Source organism: Schistocerca americana, chromosome X (genome assembly GCF_021461395.2).
Source record: "Schistocerca americana isolate TAMUIC-IGC-003095 chromosome X, iqSchAmer2.1, whole genome shotgun sequence".
NCBI lineage: Eukaryota > Metazoa > Arthropoda > Insecta > Orthoptera > Acrididae > Schistocerca > Schistocerca americana.
This window is the reverse complement of record NC_060130.1, coordinates 887016583-887037537: the sequence shown is the minus strand read 5'-3', so window position 1 is coordinate 887037537 and position 20955 is coordinate 887016583. Positions and strand designations below refer to the sequence as shown.

Genomic DNA, 20955 nt, shown 5'->3' with positions numbered 1-20955 from the left:
ACATGGAACTTGAATAACTGTCACCTGTTGCCAAAAATCGAAGGTTTACAAGAAGTTGTTCTGCTGGTGTTACTGCAGCTCTAAAATTTGTGTCTTTCCACTGAATATGTTGTGCTACTATCCCCTGAGAGTTCTTCGAATTGTGCTCATGTCATTCTGACAAAATTTTGGAAACCTTGCCTGCGTTTAATGTAGAGCTCCTCCAGTACATGAGTTTGTCTTTGTAACAAAAACTTCATGGTCTGGAACATGCACATCTTTTTTGTGTTAATTTTTGTGACAAACAATTATAACATTATACCAAGAATTATAACACAAAGTGCTAATGTATCTTCAGTCAGAATCAGTTTTCTTTTCTGTAATAAATAAATAAAATCACACCAAATGTGTGTGTGTTTACAGGAGCTTCAAACTGTTGTCAACATTTTGCAACACTTGACAAAAGTTGTAGATTTGTCAAACTCACTAAAGTTGCAAGTTTGCTAAATGTACGACAGTTGTGTGTTTTTGTTTATTGGAGTTGGTTTTCAGTGTGAAGGTACCGTAAGATTTCCAGTTTAACTTAACTTGCCATACCTTGTGGCTTTTCTATATTCCATAAGTTTTTTTTTATCAGAAAATATGACCACTTTTATTTGGAGTGATTGAAAAGAAACAGTATGTAGTATCACAAATGTAACAGGCAATTATTGAATCACTTAATAGTGTATAAAACATGGAAAATATTCTTTGCCTCCAAATAATTTTAGTTTAATCAAAAGTTTTATTCTATTTGTAGTTTCGTTTGCTGCTAGCTAAACTGTGTAAATGAATGCCATTGCAATGTGAATTTGTAAATAAACAGATGCACATGTCCCTGTGTTGTGAAAGGCATTTGAAACGTACAATGGAAGCAATGCAGCATCTTGTGTGACTTTGAATTATTTCATTGGGATCCTGTTGATAATAGGGACACTTTTGGAAGAACTGAGTTGAGGTAATTGAATGGGCGAGATTTTCAGTCTGTTTGTGATGGACTGTATGTGAAATTTATGCTACAATCTCGAGAAACTGAAGTGAACATAACTGAAATAACATTCTCTCTCTCTCTCTCTCTCTCTCTCTCTCTCTCTCTCTCTCTCTCTCTCTCTCTGTGTGTGTGTGTGTGTGTGTGTGTGTGTGTGTGTGTGTGTGCGCGCGGGCAAGAAAATACAGGAGTCTCCTGGAGAACAGAGTTCCAGTGTACAAAGAAAAACAACAGCAGAAAGGCAATACAGTACAACCTGACTATAGCAGATGTTGAAAGTGACCACCAGTCATCTCTTGGCACTTTTGTGCCCTGGTTATCTAGTTTCTGAAGCCAGATCGAAGCTGGACTGCTGTAAGTGCAGCAGTTTCATCCAAAATGTTCTGCTTCAGTTCTTGAAGACTATGAGGGTTGTTGTAATACACCTTAGATGTGAGGGCTTCCCACACAAAATAATCACACACTGACAGATCAGGTGCCCTGAATGGCCAGCTAGGGCCACGACCAGACTGACCTCTGCTAACAACTCTGTCAGGCAAGAAGATTGTGCAAATGTACCCCAAGGTTTGGTCCACTATATGGGCAGTCGTTCCATCCTGTTTGTGTGTGGTTGTATGCATACATTCACATCCAGTCATATCCATTCGTCTGGGCCGCTTTTATTTGCCCCACCCAGTACAACTGCATAGTTGTATTTGCTTGCCATGTTTCTCCACTCTTGATTATGGAATAGTGGGAGGGGGAAAAGGAGGGGGGGGGGGATATCTGGAATAGATGATAAACTGCAGAAAGTTATATTTCTTCATTATTAACTTTTGTATAGTTTCTTATAATCTCCTTAGAACTGTAAAAATTGTTGATACACTAGCTGCAGCAGTGTTTTGGTGGCAGGTTTTATATGTTTTCAAGAACAACTTTGGCACTTTCATTGTTTGTGTAAAGTAAAAAGAAATGATGTATTGCTGATCTGTGAACTATTATGGATGTTCACCCGTATGTAGTGTTTTTCAGAGAGTTTGTTAATGGAAAAAAGATTTTTGTATCTGCCAACCAAGCTTGTAAAGTTGACAAAACTTCTACATTGGAACTTACACTTTCTTAGTGAGAAAATGAAAAAAAAAAAGAAATAGCGGATTTTTATAATAATAATAATAATAAAATAACATTATGGAAAGACTCCGATATTAGGTAGGGTCTGCAATGTTGTGGGCAGGAATTATATTGATTACATGAACACCTCTTCATGAAATTGTATGGGTGAAAATGCAAGATTTAACTGCTGTCAGGTATCTTGATGAGATCTTGGGACCTCATGTGCAGTTGTTGTGAGGTGGTGGGGCCCGGACTTCATATTGATGGACGATAATGATCGACCTCATAGAGCAAGAGCAGTTGATGTTTTCTTGGAAATGGAAGATATTGAATGCATGGTGTGGCCTGCTCACTCTCCCGATTTGAATCCCATAGGGCATGTCTGTGGTGCACCAGGGAAACAGGTTGCAACCACTCTGCAAGACTTGTGAACAGCTCTCCAGGAAGAATAAGTGTTATTGCCTCAACATGAGACTGATGATATCATTCACAGCATACCCTGTCATTGTCATGCCTGTATTGCTGCCAGAGGTGGTCACACCCCATACTGAGCACATTAACCAGTTGTCAGAATGTGTGTGCAAATCCATTAAGCTGGAAAAAATGAACATTTTCGTCTACTGTTATGCATATTGCAGTTGTTTACATTCTGTATTCTGTACATTGTTTGTCCTTTTCTGTCACTTGTGTATACTGTTTTGTTTCAAAAAAAGACATGGAAACGGTATTTTTTCTCTCTTCACAGGTATGTGCAAAATTTCAGCCAGAATTTTATAACAATGTAATGACAGCGTATCAGTTACTAGGAAAAACACAGATGGCAATGGATCAGTTACACATGCACTTCTATTCTGCTATTCACAATAAAGCTGTGGAAGTTATACGTGAGTGTGTGGACAACACTGAAAGTCTTGTAACTGGAGGTGCTTCAAGCTCTCTAAAGCCCTTTCGTCTATTGTGTCAGGTATTATACTTTCATTATCCTCAGAACATTGTAAAGAAAAATAAATCTGCTTAGCAAATGTGTTATCTCTCTCTCTCTCTCTCTCTCTCTCTCTCTCTTTCTTTCTTTCTCTTTAACCCCTGTTAATATGGTGTACTGCCACCTTGGCTGCTTGAATCATCCTAAAGACTGACACATATAAATTCTTATCATTGGTCACTGTGATTTTATACCATTCCTCACAGAGAAACTTTTCCATTCCTTAAATGAGCCTGCAGTCATTATGAACTTTTGGGAATAATACCATCTAGCTCACTTAATATATTGTTTATAATACTACATTAATGACTCGTTTTGGCTACTGCCATCAACAATTTCAGAATGTGGAACATGTGAAATAAAGTTCATTGTCAATAGCAATAAACCAGATGCCAAAGTGAGGCAATAGTTGTATTGCAAGTGTCACTGGATTTTGTTCAAAGTTATGGATCTGATCATGGCAGTAGCTAAAACATGTCACTAATTTAAAGAAAAAAAAATTATGTAGGATGTCCCAGGAGGAATGGCTAATATTGAGGGATATGGCAGGAACAAACATACAAAGGAAAAAAGTCTAGTAAGCATAGGCTCTAAAGTGCATTTCTTAAGAGCTATGGACACTTTTTCATCCTCAGTACTGTGAAACAAATCTCTGCTACTGCAAGCTCTTTGCATTCCATGTTTTGGAGGGAGGTAGGATAGTCCAAAACAAGAAAAAAATTATCTATTAAACATGGGCTCTTAAATGCATACCTTGAGAGGTGTGGGCACTTCTTCAGTAGAAAAGATCTGTTTCAGAGTAGCCAAGATGAAGTAGTGTGCATAGCTCTTAAGGTATGCATTTTAAGCCCATGTTTACTAGAATTTTTTGCTGCAAATGATTGTTCCTGTCATAACCCTGAATACTGACATCCTGTGTGTAATAAGTGATCTAGATGGTATTCACAGTAGTGGAGCAAAGCTTTTAAAATTCTGTGTATTGGTGAAACTTTAAACAAAATTGATAAGATGAAGATCTTAGTGCATTGCATAATGTGTGGCTCATCCTTTTTTAGTTAAGCGATAAGCGAGCCTTATGTATCTGCAGTATTGTCTTAATATCTTCATTGAGTTCTGTCTTTCATTTAAGCAACATTTTTTAAGAGGTGGTGTAGAATAAATTTTTTGTGTGTAGGTCTGCATGCACTTATGTATTTTTAGAAAAAATATTGAATTTTTTGTTTTAGTACTGAATTTTTAAACCTGTCTCTTGTTATAAGTACATTTGTCTCATCAGATTTTGGCATGAGTGCAAAAAACCTCAATGTTGTTCTCCAGTGTTACATATTTGCAGTACTTTTCCTTTCAGTGTGACCATATGTGCTGCTGAAAACTAGTTAATGATCCCCAAATTTGTATGAAGCTTGTCTGATAGTTAAGGAACAGTGTAAAATTAGACGCTTCAGATACGCTGCATATTTCCAGTTGTCTGTAGTCAAAGTATTGTTCTTCTTGCACAGTTACAGTCTGTTCTTCGCATTCATCTAGCTTGCAAGAAGTTGAGAAACAGCGGCATTACCATAAATCTGTCATTTGTAAAATATGCATTTGTTGTCATATTGTCAAAATGGATACATTTCTGCAGAGACTTTGTGAGTTTTATTATTATTATTACTATGCCTGAAACTAGGGCGGACTGTTGGAGTAGTGACCTTTCAACCAAATGGCAGACAATCTTGCAGTGAGGCAAGGGAATCCCAGAATCTCAGTTGTGAATATTTGGGGGGGGATTTGTAGTTCCAGTATTTGCTTTACAATGAAGGGACACTTCCCGACAACCTTGGTGAGAACTGAAATTTCTGCAGTAGTAATATTATTGTGAGAGAAATTCCACCTGGCTGAACATTGGAGAACAGAAACCTAAAATAACCTCCTTTATAAATATCTATATTTTTTCTTATAGTAATAGCTATAATTTTTCCTCATGACCCCTGTGTACTGTCATTGCACTAGATCTGTATAACACTATTGGATTTGTGATTATTGTCACTGATAAAACTGCCTTCAGATGACTTGATGACTGTTCAACACACATGGCTTAGAACATTCCCAGAGATGTCATAATACCATTCTTATTTATCCCTTTAGGTACTATTTGATGTTTACTATTAAAAACAGTCTTGATCACGATTTATATTTATTAAGGTGACCGGTTTCGACCACTGCTGTGATCATTTTCAGACCTACAAGTAGCATACAAAGCTTTAATTAGAGGGCTACATACATTAATGAAAATACATAAAGTTATAAAGCTATAAAACGATGAATTTTATGTTGGGAGGCCATGCAGTGCTGATTTTCATCCGTTGGATGGAGATTTTAAGCTGGATAGTCTTCATGGTGCTATACGGAAGGAATAGGATAAGTGCTGGGGCACAGAGTTTCACCCTCTCATTTCCTTTTATTTGATACTCATTCTTAACACACATACAGTATGGCACGAACACTTGTTCAGCAATGTGCATTATGCAGATAAATGTTTGGAACGCCATCATAAGTTGCAAGCAAACCATGTACATGAGAATCCTACCCAGAATTGGAATTCAGTATTGCAGCAGTATCCCTTGCACTTGCTGCTCAGCATTGGATTGTCTTTGACATTTGATTATACTTATAGAACAAAGTTTAGATTGTAGATCATCACAGAAATATATATTAAAAATTGAAATGAAGATACACAGACAAAAGAAAGTAAAGGAACCAGAAGAGGAGGGAGAACGAAATAAAATTTCATCCATGGATTACAAAATTGATTAAAATTATCATGTCCACCGAGCAGTCTGGATGCTGAATGACATGGATACTGAGGGAAGTTCTTTCAATTAGGTAATGTGGTTATGGTTAATTGAATGTTTTGAGGAATTGTGGAGCTCAGTCAGGAAATATAAGCTAATGGAGGCAAAACATGAACAACAGCAGTCTTCACTGCCTGTCTGAGCAAAATAAAGGGATGAAGGTACATTGGTCCTATCTGTACTAACTGTGAAGTTCCCTTGGAGGAAGATATACAGCTAAGTATTAACACAAGCAGAGCCAGAGCAAATTATCTTTTACTCTCTAACTGAACTCAATGTCTCCGCCTTTATACTGTATGGTAGGTCATGTCACCTATTCCACATTGGCGCTTCTGGCCAGCATCCAGCAAGACCTTGGATGGCCAGTTATGGTTAACTTTAACACTGCCATCATCCTGCCATGGCAAGTGGCTTTTTCATGAATTCACATTGACATCTGACTGAAACTTCAGCCAACACACTTCCTGAAGAGTTTTCCTTGTGTTCTCAAGCAAAATCATTCGTTCTGGATTCTACTCACTGTCTTTTAGGTGTTGTATTTCTTATGTTGCGATACCCTGGGAAAAATTTTTAATGCCGTCCTAAGCGACTATAAACTTTTACAAAAATTTTATGTGGTAATTTGAAAGAAATACATAATTGCAATGCAGTGGTACAATGATAAGCAAAAGGAATACATAATTACAAATAATATGCATGTGGGCACAAACAGGTGCAAACGCAATGTACCCAAGTGCGCTCACATGCCTCTGCCCTACATGGTGCTGGCTGGACACACAATGCAGGGATTGCAGTTCGGCAGGTGGACTGACTGGGTGGGGGTTGCCCGGTGAGGTGGTTAGAAAGGGAGGGAGGCTGGAGGCATGATTTGGAGTGAGTAATTAGTGGCTTGGTGGGAAGAAGCCAGTTTGCTGCCTAGGAATGCGGGAAGGAGGGGTGGCACGTGCATGGGCAAGGCATGTTATTTATGAATGCTTGAGGCGCTGGGGAGCAGCACACTATGAAGGTGTGGAGATGTGGATTGGGAGGGGGTGATAGGACAGAGGAAGTGGAAACAGTTGGGTGGAGTGTGTGGGAGCAGTGGGTGAAAGTAGATCGATGGCAGGAGTGTTATGGGAGCGAAGGATCTGTTGCAAGGATGACTCTCATCGGTGTAGTTCAGAAAATCTGGTGCTGGAGGGAAGGATCCAGATGGCCCAGACTGTGAAGCAGCCATTGAAATCGATCATGTTGCCCTCAGGTGCATGTTGTGCCACTGGATGATCAATTTTTTTCTTTGCCACAGTATGGCAGTTGCCATTCATTCCGGTGGACAGCTTGATGGTTGACCTAACAGTGTAAAAAGATATGCAGTGACTGCAACAGAGATGGTATGTAATACGGCCGCTTGCATGAATGGCTGTGCCTCTGATGGGGAGGATAAGCCTGTGACAAGACTGGAGTAAGAAGTGCTGGGTGAGTGGATTGGGCAGGTCGTGCACCTGGGTCTTCCATTGCGATATGATCCCTGTGAAAAGGGGTTCAGAGTTGGAGTGGCATAGGGATGGCCTAGGATGTTGCGTAGGTTGAGTGGGCAACAGAATACCATTGTAGAAGAGAGGGAAAGGATCTATGGTAGGTTGACCCTCATTTCATTGCATGATGATCGATAATCAGAGCCCTGGTAAAGGATATGGTTCAGTTGTTCCATTCCAGTATTGGCTGACAGGGAGGAGGAGGGGGACTCCTTTGCAGGTGATTATTGATTATTTGGGGTGGTGATAGGATTAGGAGCGTGTGAGGATATGGCTTGGGAAATCTGTTGCTGGCCCAGGTATGGGGGCCAAAGTCTGTCTGTGAAGGCCTTTGAGAGACCTTCAGCTTACTGGGCAAGGGCATTCTTATCACTGCAGAAACGTGGCTAGACTGTATGGGAGGGATTTTTTGATATGGAAGGAATGACAGCTGTCAAAATGCAGATACTGTTAGTGGTTAGTGGATTTAATATGGAGAGTGGTGTGGATGGAGTCATCAGAAAGTTTGAGGTCAACAAATGACCTAACAATAAAATGCCTTTTTTTGGTCCCACCTCTTCTTTAACAACTTTTCAGATTCTACCAGTCACTGTTCCTCACAAAACTGGTACTGCAGGAACACATTTCCATGACATAGGCATCCCAGAACACCCTCTGCTCCTTCCACAGTCCTAACTACATACACTGCATTTCCAAAATTGGAACTCCTGCAGTCCAACACCTGGAAAAGCATTCCTCATACCACCTCCATAAATTGTCCAGCCTGTTGACACCATACTCCTGCCTCGGACCACCATTACCCATCACCATGTGTCCTACCAACAGTGAACACCCTTGTCAACCCGTCATGGCAACCAGAACCTGCCTAGCTGACCTTGTCAATTTGCCAGATTCTCTGAAACTCCCACTTAACACTCTACGAAATTGAGGATCCAAACAAACACGAAACACTGTTGTTAACCTGTCCACCAAAAAACCTCAGTCCCACATAAGTTTTAGTCATATCCAAAGGCTGAACCTTCAGGCCCACAACCAAGTTTAGCCATGTTGGACTTGTAGAGGACATGCTTTCCTTCTCCCGAACTCAGCTGTGAAAAACCATATTTCCCCACCAATCCGTCCGACCAAAGACTTACTAACCCAAACATTTAACCTTGCCTCTCCCGTTTCGTACCACCATCCAACTGTGACAACCCTAACCCACACGCCTCATAGCTTACCACCCCTACTCACCTTCCAGGAATTCCTTACTTCCAACTTGGCCTCACCATCTGTCCCCAGGTCCTTTTGTAAGAACTAATGTTTCAACAGAAGAAAGGACAGCCATACAAATCTCAAAACAGAACCGAAACTTATCATATTCCCCGCAGACAAAGAATCCACCACTGTTGTGATGAATAGCAGTGACTACCTGACAGAAGGCTTCCACAAACTCTGACTCCTCCACCTACAAACTCTGCTATAGTGATCCCATCCCAGAAGTCCAACACAACCTCCAGTCCCTACTGCAATCCTTGAGACCATCCCAGAATGTCTCTCTTTGGTCCATCTCCCTCCTCACCACAATGACAGCCCACACACCTGTCTTCTATATGCTCCCAAAAACCCATAAAGCCAACAGTCCTGGACACCCATTATAGTTTGTTACTGTGCACCTACTGAAAGAATTTCTGCTCTTGTTGACCAATGTGTGCAACTAATTGCCTGAAACCTAGCCTCTCACAGCAAAGAATCTAACCACTTACTTCACCGACTCTCCACCATTCCCACCCCTTTACCTTCTGGATCCATACTAGTTACTTTTGATGCCACCACCCTTTACACCAACATCCCACAAACCCATGACCTTGCCACTGTCAAACACTACCTTTTCCAACATCCTTCAGGTGCCAAACCGACTGCCTCATTCGTCATACACCTTACAGACTATATACTGACAAATTACTACTACTCCTTAGGGGGGCAAGGTTTATAAACAAATCTTCAGCACAGCCTTGGGCACCTGCATGGCACCCTCCTAAGCCAGCCATTTTATGGCCCGTCTAGAGGAAACCTTTCTAACCTCCCAAAGCCCCAAACCCCTTGTCTGTTTCAGGTTCATTGATATCTTCGTGATCTGGACATGGGGCCAAGTCACCGTATCCTCATTTCTCCAGAACCTCAACACCTTTTGTCCCATCTGCTTCATCTGGTCCTCTTCAACCCAATGTGTCACTTTTCTGGACATTGACCCACTCGTCTCTGATGGTGCCAACCACACCTGTGTCTGTATGAAACTTGCTAATGACCAACAATACATGTATTCTGACAGCTGCCGTCCCTTCCATACCAAAAAATCCCTCCCATACAGCCTAGCCACTCGTGGATGATGTGTCTGCAGTGATGAGAACTCACTTGCCAAGTATGCCGAAGGGCTCACAAAAGCCATCACAGACAGGAACTACCCACCAAACCTAGTCCCCACACAGATTTGTCATGTCTGGTCCTCACACATCTCCAATCTTCCCATCTCCACTAAGAATCTGCTACAGAGGAGTGCTCCCGTTGTCACACAATACCACCGTGGACTGGAACAACTGAACTATATCCTTCAGCAGGGCTGTGATTATCTATCATCATGCCCTGAAATGAGGGACATCCTACCCAAGAACCTTCCGACACACAACATCCTAGTCCATCCCTGTGCCACTTCCTCTCTGAAACTCTTGCAACAGAAATCATATCACTGTGGAAGACCTGGTGCAAGACCTGCGCAATCCACTCACTCAGTACTTCTTACTTCAGTCTTGCCACAGGCTTATCGTACCCCATTAGAGGCAGGGCCACTTGCGCAAACAGCCTTGTCATATACCAACTCTACTGCAATCACAGCACAGCTTATTATATTGGTACATAACCAACCAGCTGTCCACCAGAATGAATGCCCACTGCCAAACTCCGGCCAAGAACAAATTTGACCATTCAGTGGCATAACATGCAACCTGAGTACAACACGATTGATTTCAACAGCTGCTTCACTACCCTGGCCATCTGGATCCTTCCCCCACCACCACCTTTTCTGAAGTATGCAGATAGGAGTTATCCTTGAAACACATCATTCACTCCTGTAACCCTCCTGGCCTTAATCTCTGTTAACACATTGTCCCCACACCCTCCACCCAACTGTTTCCACTTCCTCTGTCGTATCAACCCCTCCCAATTAATGTCTCCATGTCACCTTCATAGTATGCTGCTCCCCTCTGCCTCCTGCATCTGTGCATCACATGCTTAGCCTGTCCACATGCCACCCCCAGCCCCCTTCCTCTTACATTCCTAGGTAGCAGACTGGCTTCCTTCCTCAAAGCCACTACCCACTCACCCTCAATCCCTCTTCCTGCCTCCTGCCTCTATCCCCTTCCACCCACCGCACCCGACACAACCCCGATCCAGTCAGTCCACCTGCTGAACTGAAATCCTTGCATTCTTGCATTGTGCATCCAGCCAGTACCACATAAGGGCACAGGCATGTCATCAACTAGCAGTAGCTCCTTTTTGGGGGGGGGGGGGGGGGGGGGCAAAACACCTAAACAAATGCCATGTTCCATCCACTTCCGACAGTAACAGTAGTGTCCAATACAGCTCATACACACTGTCTCCTCCTAACAGGATATTCAGCATGTAACTTAAGATGTTACTGGCAATGAAAATATTCTGATCAGTTGATAACCGGTGTCTGGTGTAAGGGCAATTGGAAACCTCTTGTCCTCGATGTCATCCTTGATCCGTTCTAAAAACTCCACTATCTGTATTGGACTGACCAGATATGGTTTTAGAATACTACTATTGTTGATATTAAAATGTCATAGTCCCACTCCAGTTCACTGAAGATACCCATAAGCTGTATTAGCCATTTGTTGACAGTGATCAGAATTACAGCTATCTGCAGCTGTCTTTAGGTGCTGCTTTCTAATCTATTGTGTTTTAGATCAACTGTTTCATTCCCTACTTTATAATATCTTCATTTTTCACTATGAAACATACCATTCTATTAGAGCTAGTAGTTAAGATCATTCAGGGTGTACAACTGTGAAATCCGAGAAGAACCCAGGAATTTTTTCATCTGGGAGAAACCTTGAAAGTTTTTTGGATTCCAGGAATATTTTTATTTTAGTTTTCAGTTAAATTTTTGTAATTTTGATTGGTAAGGACTGATGCTCTAACAAAGAATTTTACTTTAGCCCAATACTGCAGAATAATACTGCAACAATAAAACAAATCCACAACACCAAAATTATACTTTAGTTGGAAAGGAAATGCACCATTTAAAAAAAAAAAAAAGGGCAATGCACACACAAGCATCTGCTGATAGCAAAATGTATCAAACATCTGCTGATAGCAAAATGTATCAAAGGCTTTAGTGTGAAGACTATGCAATGCTTCCTAACAACAAACTGCTTTCGATGAGCGTGACATCACAAATTTGTGCATATGTAACAGGTCGTGGGAAAATATTGTGAATATTGGTCTGAGAAGCATGAATTTCAAAGTAAATTTCCTTTTACATAAGATGAATTATATTGTGTGTCAAAATGTGCAATGAATTTCTTAAATCACAGAGCATTTGACTCTCATTCAAAACTTGACACTTTGAGGACTAGCCACTCAGAAAAATTTCAGCCCCAGAAGACCAGCCATTTATGCCATTATTTAAAATTTTATTGGCACATTTGTGTTTGATACATCTTGAAGGGTAACACACATTATAAAACAAAAAGCTTAATGGTTAGTTTCTCATATTTATTCAGTTTCTTTAATAGATTGCAAATTATGCAATAATGATAGTATAAAGTATATTCGTCTTTCTATGGAAAAGTTGAAGTGCTTGATGGAATGTGTATTCATCCAGTTAACACCCACAAAATGTTTGGTTGACAGCAGTGAAATGTGTACTCATGCTTGTCACAAATATTCAGCTGCTGCAATATAAGCTGTGCTTTTAGGTTCCTGCATAACCACACCCTCAGAAAAAACAGCAAAAAATATTTGATACCAGTGTTATAAGTGAAAGCTTAGCTTTTCTTGTAGCTAGGCTCTGTGTCTTAATTTAAACCATTGACTTTTCACATTTGTGTGTTTGTGCTCGTTAACAGTGATGTCACTGTTGGTTGACTAAAAGTGTCCTGTGCACTAAAATCTGCCGTCATTGCCTGGTGAGATCATGTGATGTGAGCTACAATTGGCTGACAAAAGCATATCTGCAATGCAAACTTGATTTCAGAACTTTGGAAGCTGCCATGCTGTATTTGGTGGAATTCATATTTATACTTTCGTAATACAAAAATATGCAGTGTACATTTCGTCAGAGATCAAAGATCTTTCCAAAACAGTTCCTTTTTTGCTGTGTCTCATGTCCTAAGTTGCCGGGAAGTTCTATGCTGGTGTATAAAACCTTTACCATTCAAGGGATTGGTAAGTTTTACAAATCTGATGGAAAGTGTGTTGTCACTTAACACAGGAAAAACATACTTTCACCCAGGATATAATGTATTTTCACCAGGCAAAAGTGTATTTTTAAGTGAGAAATTCAGGATGTTTTTTCCTACTTGTATACACCCTGTTGTTTTAACGGTTGTCACTAGCTGCTTCAGAAGTCTGAGTAGCTGTTTCTGTTCCCCTTCTAATAGATCTATTTTTGTCTTGAAATATGTGATGTCATCTTCATCTAGCATTCTGAACAAGATCTTAATGTCTTTGCCCCCAAAATTTAAGTTTTCTCTCCTCTGGACACGGGATTCATGTTGTACCAATTGTCCAATTAGATGCCCTTTTTCTATCTTTCCTACATGCCAATATAACACATGTTCTGCACTTTTACATCCTGCTGCACTTGTTCAGCTGTGCCGGTCATCTTTTACAGAATTTGAGTGCTCACCTCTCGAGAACTTACATGCTTTCAGATTTCTCCTTCAACTGTAGAAAATTGAAATAAGTCACTGTTCTCCAAATGGCACTGTAAATTTTCAATTTTCCATGACAGTATGGGCATTTTGTTATCTGCATGTGTGATTGGTGTCCCATGTGCCTCAACTCCAACTAGCAGGAGAGTAATGCTGATGATGGAGTATGACACATATGTTATTAGAAAAATTCCACCAGTCTGTTGGTATGAGTCCTAAAATCCTTCCACTTCTTTTCAGGCAGATTACAATGATGTCAGGGCCCTTAATTCATACTGCTGTGTATGGACCTCACCATTGTGTATCTTATTTATGCAATCTGCCTCATTGTATGCTGCATTATCCTCTTTGTATCAGTGCACACTTCGCTGCAGAGTGAAAATCTCATTCTGGAAACATCCCCCAGGCTGTGGCAAAGCCATGTCTCCGCAATATCCTTTCTTTCGGGGGTGCTAGTTCTGCAAGGTTCGCAGGAGAGCTTTTCTAAAGTTTGGAAGGTAGGAGACGAGGTACTGGCAGAAGTAAAGCTGTGAGGACGGAGCGTGAGTCATGCTTGGGTAGCTCAGTTGGTAGAGCACTTGCCCGTGAAAGGCAAAGGTCCTGAGTTCGAGTCTCGGTCCGGCACACAGTTTTAATCTGCCAGGAAGTTTCAACATTTTTCCTCCTTATTTTGAATTGCATAAGATTATTGTGAGAAATATCTGCTGTTGATGGATGGATTAGATCATCTCTGATGCAGATGTGAAGTGACTGGATCAGTTAGCTGTGAACTTGCCTAAAACAGCATTTGCCGTGCTAATTACCAGAGAAGAGTCGGCATGTGATTAAATTCATGGTCCGTGTTACAGACTCTAGCTTCACAATATGTCAGTCATAAACTTAATGACATCCCATAATATGTTGTCTGAGTTTGGTTTCATTTGTCCCAATTGTAAGCCTGATTCCTTAAGTGGGTATTGGTACATTCTTGACCCACAGGATAATGTTGTTTCCATGCAGGACCTCTAAGGAACATTTAGCATCTCGGGGGGGAAATGACAAGAACACATGAACAATCTATATAGTCCATGACAGATTTGTCATGTACTGAATGTCTATTACATACAACTTTTATCCATTATAGATGAGGAACACCATGACTGTGATGAATAAAGGTTTCTTGAAATTACTGCAACCAGCCATTTTTTGTTTTACTCTTCACTTTTTTTCCCCTCCCTCCTTCCCTCCACATTGGCACACCTATTCAACACTTTCTTTCTCCTTCTAGTGTGTGTGTGTGTGTGTGTGTGTGTGTGTGTGTGTGTGTGCGCGCGCGCGCGCGCCCACACTCACACACACACACACACACACACACACACACACACACGCGGGTTGATGAGAGGGTATGTGATGTTAGTGCAGTGATTACAAAATCAGCTCAGATTTATTAAGATTTTCGCAGTATGAACTCACTTATCAGTATGTTGTTGTACCCCCTTCGGCCTGGATGCATGTACTGATTTAGTTGGGATGGATGTCATAAAGCCAGGCAGTATGGCCTATAACTACTGCGTGACTGCTTAATATCCTGTATACTGGCACTGCGTTGGAGTTGACACAGATCTGGAGGTGTTAATGGCCACAAGAGTACCTCACACTCATACAGACAGGGCCCAGAATCATATGCAATGTGTGGATGAGCATTGTCCCATTGAAAAATGGCAACATGATACAGGCACACGAGAGGCAACACATGAGGATGACTGATGCCTGTGATGTGTCATTTTGCCAACAAAGTTCCCTCAATCAATACCAGCCATGGCACAAAGTCATACTTGATGGCTCCTCACACCATGACCCAAGGAGTAACACTGCTGAGCCTTCCAAAACATTGGGAGAACCACAGTCATTGCTGAACACAATGATGCCACTCATCAGCAGTCTAGGCTTCCCAGTCACGGCACCACTCCAGATGCAGCTGTGTGTTGTGATTGTAATGGCAGCCCACGTATGGAACTGTAATTCCCTAGGCTGGCTGCTGCTAGTCTGTGACCACTAATATAGGATGGTGCAGAATGTTACAGGGAGTCCATAATTTGTTCTTGGATGGTAGGAGCAGATGTGAAGGGATTGTGCTGTGCTTTGCGCACATATGGCGATCCTCCCTTGTCTTGGTGAGACGTGGTCAACCAGAGCATTGATGACAAGTGTGCTTTACCACATGTTCCCAAACAGTTCATCATCAGAGCAGTGTCACATCCAAATGCCCCACAAATCTTGGATATAACACGATTTGAGCAGCAAGCCAAATGGATGTCTGCAATGACACTCCTTTCGTGCTTTGTCAGGTGCTGATAATGCTGCTCACATGTATGTATGACATCTCCATGTCCTTCATAGTGATTACAAATGATTTGATGCTGTTCAGTGCCCTTTTTACACATACACTATAAGGCCCAATAACAACACTAAATATGCACAATATGCATGACCTATGGTGGCCATTCTACGCGCCACAGAGACTTACAACTCTTAATCATTTACATATAAGCTGATATTGTATATGTGTACGATATTACATTGTCATCTGACCATGTCTTCTCGGTGCTTCTTTTTCATGTCAGGCAGTGTATATTATTCTGAATATCCAGTTTGGATTTCTGCAAACAAGAACATTGTAAATCCAGGAAACATAGAATATTGCTAGATAAGGCCACTACATTTACAGGAATCTTCTGTACCTCACAAAGTCCTGCAGCATAGTAAACATGGTAGTACTTTGTATTGTGAGACAATTACAGTGTGAAAGAAGTAGTGTGTGTTTCATTGTAGAGTGCAAAATATATTTAAAGTTATGTTGTGGTAGTTATAGTAAATTTTTTTTTATTAGCAAACGGTTCTGTTTCGTTTAAATCTTGAATGTTTCTTGTTTACTTAATTATAATGGTTTGTAAATTGTGTGCTGTGATACAGATAAATAAAATTTTCATTATGTTCTGGAGCTTTATGATAAGCACTTACATTTATTGCCTCAACTTTCCAATTGTCGTAATAACATAAACTTTAAATGAACATGCCACAGCATACATGACCTATAAGCATTTTTCAGTAAGAGCTCTTCTTAAAACTACTGGTGTAACATGTCACATAATTAGAAACCCACCATTTACATGTCTTTTTTAATGGCACTTGTTTCACTGAAGCCTGCAGGATGCTGATAACAAATGCTGAATATTACAAAAAGCGGTACAGTTATATCCACAGTAAATGTGTCTTAGAAAAATTACTTCAGTTTATTTGAACAAATTGGTTTCTTTTATTTTCTCTATACGTGGAAGTGCTTGTTATTGCAACAGTAAGGTACTAAACTCGCAAAATTAACACAGAAGGGAAAGAAAAGTAATTGTTCATTAAAGAAGTTGGTACATCTGTAGGGCCTTGTGTTTAATTACTTAAAAACGAGGCACATTAGACTGTTGAGTGTTGTGAAACCAACTTCCTCACGTACTCATCATGAAATGAGTTCAAGAACATAGTAGGACACACATTTTTTAAAGTTGTTTTAGCAGCTAATTATACCAAAACAAATAATATTTCCAAATCTTATCAGTATTTTAATATTGCAAGTTAGTATGTTCAGCTCCACTACTAGAAAAAAAAAGCTAAAATTTTAAAATGAAGATGGAAGTTGGAGAGAGAGAGAGAGAGAGAGAGAGAGAGAGAGAGAGAGAGAGATGTGGGAGGGTGAGGTGGAGGGGGGGGGGGGGAGTAGGAGGAGGAAGTGATGGTTTCAATTTTCTTGCACCTTTTTAAAATTTATAATTGTATGTACAATTGTACTAGATGATGATGATGATGATGATGATGATGCCATTTCCATATTGAATAATGTTTTTGGCCTTGTGCTTTAATTTAATTGATTTGTTGTTGGTAAATGGAAAATTTAATTAATTTTGTGAGTGTTGCCTCAAATAACTGTTGACTTTTTCATGAATACAATTTATCAGTTTGTGTACAAGGCTTTTCTCAGCATGTGTGAAAATTTTTCTGTATTTTGTAATCTGCGAATACTTCATCTGAGCTGTATTTTCAAATTATTTTGTAACTCATTTTTTTCATTTTGTTGGTACCCATGATGAATTTAACATTACTTTTTAGCAGATGAAGTAGGATTACAGATAGTAATATTGTACATAATTAAATATCAAATGCTGCCACATTCTACATTCTCATTATGTAAAGATGATTGACTAGGGACTACAAAGTAGCTGTAATGTAAGCTTTCTGATTTTCCAGAACGTTGTGCCTGAAAAATTTATAGATTGTCTACTCAACTTATGCAAATCTTTGTGGGAAGTTATCTTGAATTACAACCAAATGCGGATGTGGCACAAACAGAATGCATGTCAGCAGCTGCACAAAGGTCAGAATCTTTGACTTATATATGGGCCGTGCACATTGATTTATATAAGAGGAAAATGCAATTAAATATTTTTTAGAATGAAATATGTAATTTATTGTAAGGCAGCTATTGCATAGTAATATATGAGTAGTTTCTTGACTAAGTAATTGAAGATTTTAGAATTCCATTTTGCAAAGTGCAGGAGTAGTGAGCCTCAAAACTATTATTTTCCGAGTTGTTTTCTGTGGTTTTTTGTGATTTTTTAAATAAAAATTGTCATTTGATAATATCTTGTCTGGAAAGACAATTCTCCTATGTTTTGTGTAAGTTTGTATTGAAAGTAAATATGTTCTGTGTCTTTTTAAAGTGGAATTTCCAATTTTTCTCTCGCTTTGGGTGTAATTAGGTAAAGAAAATGTACTATTTGTGAGACAAATGTGTATGGTCTAAACACAGTTTATTTTGAAGATGGTGCCATATGATTTTGTAAAACACTTCTACATTGTATGAAGAAGAGAAATAGTCCAATTGAAAATTTGTTTCAGGCTAAAATTGGGAAGTACACTAGTGACTGCACTTTCCCTACATGCATAGTATGCAAACTCAGTTTTACCTCTCTAGCTCCAGAACAGACTAATTATTAATTTTATTCAAATTATGCTTCTTGTCCCTTAAGATTAAGCTTCTGCATTGTGGGGGGTAGCTTTGAACACACTAGTGCTTTACTAAATATGGCCCTTTTGGGGGTGGTATACATCAGGGGCAGATCCAGGGTTCATTTGGGGGGTGGGGGGGGGGGGGTCATTGTTGGATTGTGAAACATATGATTAGTGTTCAGATAGATAGTAAGCTGTCGTGGAAAGCCCACATTCAGGATCTTGTTCAAAGACTTAATTCTGCCATTTTTACTATTCGAACGGTATCAGAAGTGAGTGATCGTTCGACACGAAAATTAGTCTACTTTGCTTATTTTATTCGCTTATGTCATATGGTATTATATTTTGGGGTAACTCTCCCCATTCTAAAAAGATATTTTTGTCTCAGAAACGGGCGGTTCAGGCAATAAGTGGTGTGAGTTTACAAACCTCTTGTCGACCTCTGTTCACGAGTCTGGGTATTTTGTCATTGGCCTCTCAATATGTATATTCCTTATTGCCATTTCTTGTTACCAATATTAGTTTATTCCCAAGAATAAACAGCTTTCACTCAGTTAATACTAGGCAGAAATCAAATCTGCATTTGGATCGGACTTCCTTAACTCTTGTGCAAAAAGGTGTACGGCATACTGCTGCATTCATTTTCAATAAGCTGCCACTCAAATTCAAAAATATTAGCAGTAATCCACGCACTTTCAAATCAAAACTGAAGAGTTTCCTCATGGGTCACTCCTTCTATTCTGTTGAGGAGTTCCTTGAAAAATTAAGCTGATTCTTATTGTATTGCTGATAGCATTTACTTAAACTTATGGACTGACTTTTTCAGGTTCATGAACATTTATTTTTATCTGTTATTACTTTTATGTTGTAATTTCATGTACTGACACATTCCATGACCTTGGAGATTTGCTCCTCAATTTGGTCCTACGGAACTTGACGTCGAAATAAATAAAAAAGAGGTATGAGACCTTGTTCAGTAGAGGACGTGTGTTTCACAGTAGCAAAGATTATCATGTCAAGGTATGCACTTTAGAGCCCATGTTTAGGGGCATTTTTTTCTTATTTTGGTCCATACTGTCACCTCTCAAAATATGGAAAGCAGAGACCTTGCAGTAGAAGAGTTTTACTTCACAGTACTAAAGATGAAGTAGTGCCCGTAGCTCTTAAAGGTATGCATTTTAGAGACCATGCTTTGAATGATTATTCCTGTCATATCCCTGAATATTGACCATTTATCCTGGGAAACCTGTGTAACTTGTCACCAACACTATACATGCCACATATGTGTATGATTTTAATACTAACAATAAAATAAATAAAATGTTTTAATATTACAGTAAGAGTGAGTGATTGATTTAATTACAAAAAATGAACAAATTAAAAAAAGTGCAGACTGTGGCAGTACAAGTTTGTAAATGAGGGGAATGTTGTTTCTTTCAGTTGTTTCTATCTACTTTTAGAAAGTCTGTTTTTCTGCCCCCTTCTTCCCTCCCCTCAGTGGAGGGCCTCTTCCTTTTTTCCATTTCTTACTCAACTTCCTGTGCTTTGCCGATTCCACATATGGATAAGTGAACCTTCTTGACAGCTGGCTGGTCTCCTTGTGTGTATTTGCCTTTACATTGTGGGAGTGTTACTGTTAAGACTGTAAACCCATCCATGTGGAAAAGGCCCTCATGCAAGCAACATGTGCTAAATGTAGCTTGTAATTTGAAAAATTCATATCCATTTTTGAGATTATGTAGTTTCCATGCTATTTTATTCTGCAAAAGTTAGCTGCAAAATTTGGAAACTGATTGTTGTTGTTGTTGTTGTTGTTGTTGTTGTTCTTGTTCTATTCAGTCTGAAGACTGCATCTATCTTTCTCATATTCATGTATGCTTCTACAGCCTTGCTTTCTCATCTAGTCATTCCTACTTAACCAGCTCACACATTCTAATAGTCTCATTTTTTAGACATCTATATTCCCTTTTGCCTGCTTTAATTACTGTATTTTTATATTTTCTCCTTTCATCAGTTAGATTAAATGCCTAGTGCATAATCCAACTATTGGGTCTTGTCTTTTTGTCTGTTTGATGGTTGTCTACTGACTTCACTATTTCATTTCTCTAGGCTACCCATTCATCTTCTCTTATGTTCTGTACCCCTGTTTCAGTCAATCATTCCTTAAAACTCCCTTCAAAACTCTTAAACCCTCTAGTTGTTCCAGTTTATTTGAGTCACATCTCCTTCATTTTCTGCCTTCCTGCAATTTTTTCAGCTTTACTCTGCTGCTCATAACCAGTTAATTATGATCAGATTCCGCATCTGTCCCTTGAAATGTTTTGCAGTTTAAAACCTGGTTTCGAACTCTCTGTCCTACTGTTATGTAATCAATTTGAAACCTTCTGCTGTCTCCAGGTCTCTTCCAGATATGCGACCTTCTTTCACTATTTTTAAAATCAAGTATTAGCAATAATTAAATAGTGCAGTCTGCAAAATTCTACCAGGCAGCTTTCCCTTTCAGTACTCTCCCACAGTCTATGTTCGCCTACTATTTTTGCTTCTTGTCCTTTAT

The 20955-nt window shown here is 39.6% G+C and overlaps 1 protein-coding gene across 7 annotated transcripts in view; it reads left to right on the top strand.

Annotated features, from left to right (window-relative positions):
- LOC124555258 (syndetin) overlaps nt 1-20955 on the top strand; it is a 145461-nt gene that overhangs the window by 28483 nt on the left and 96023 nt on the right. For all 7 annotated transcript variants that reach the window (XM_047129122.1, XM_047129125.1, XM_047129124.1 and 4 more), the window contains 2 exons: nt 2844-3062; nt 17640-17766. In XM_047129122.1, the coding sequence (XP_046985078.1) occupies nt 2844-3062; nt 17640-17766 (346 nt within the window). The remainder of the gene's footprint in view (nt 1-2843; nt 3063-17639; nt 17767-20955) is intronic.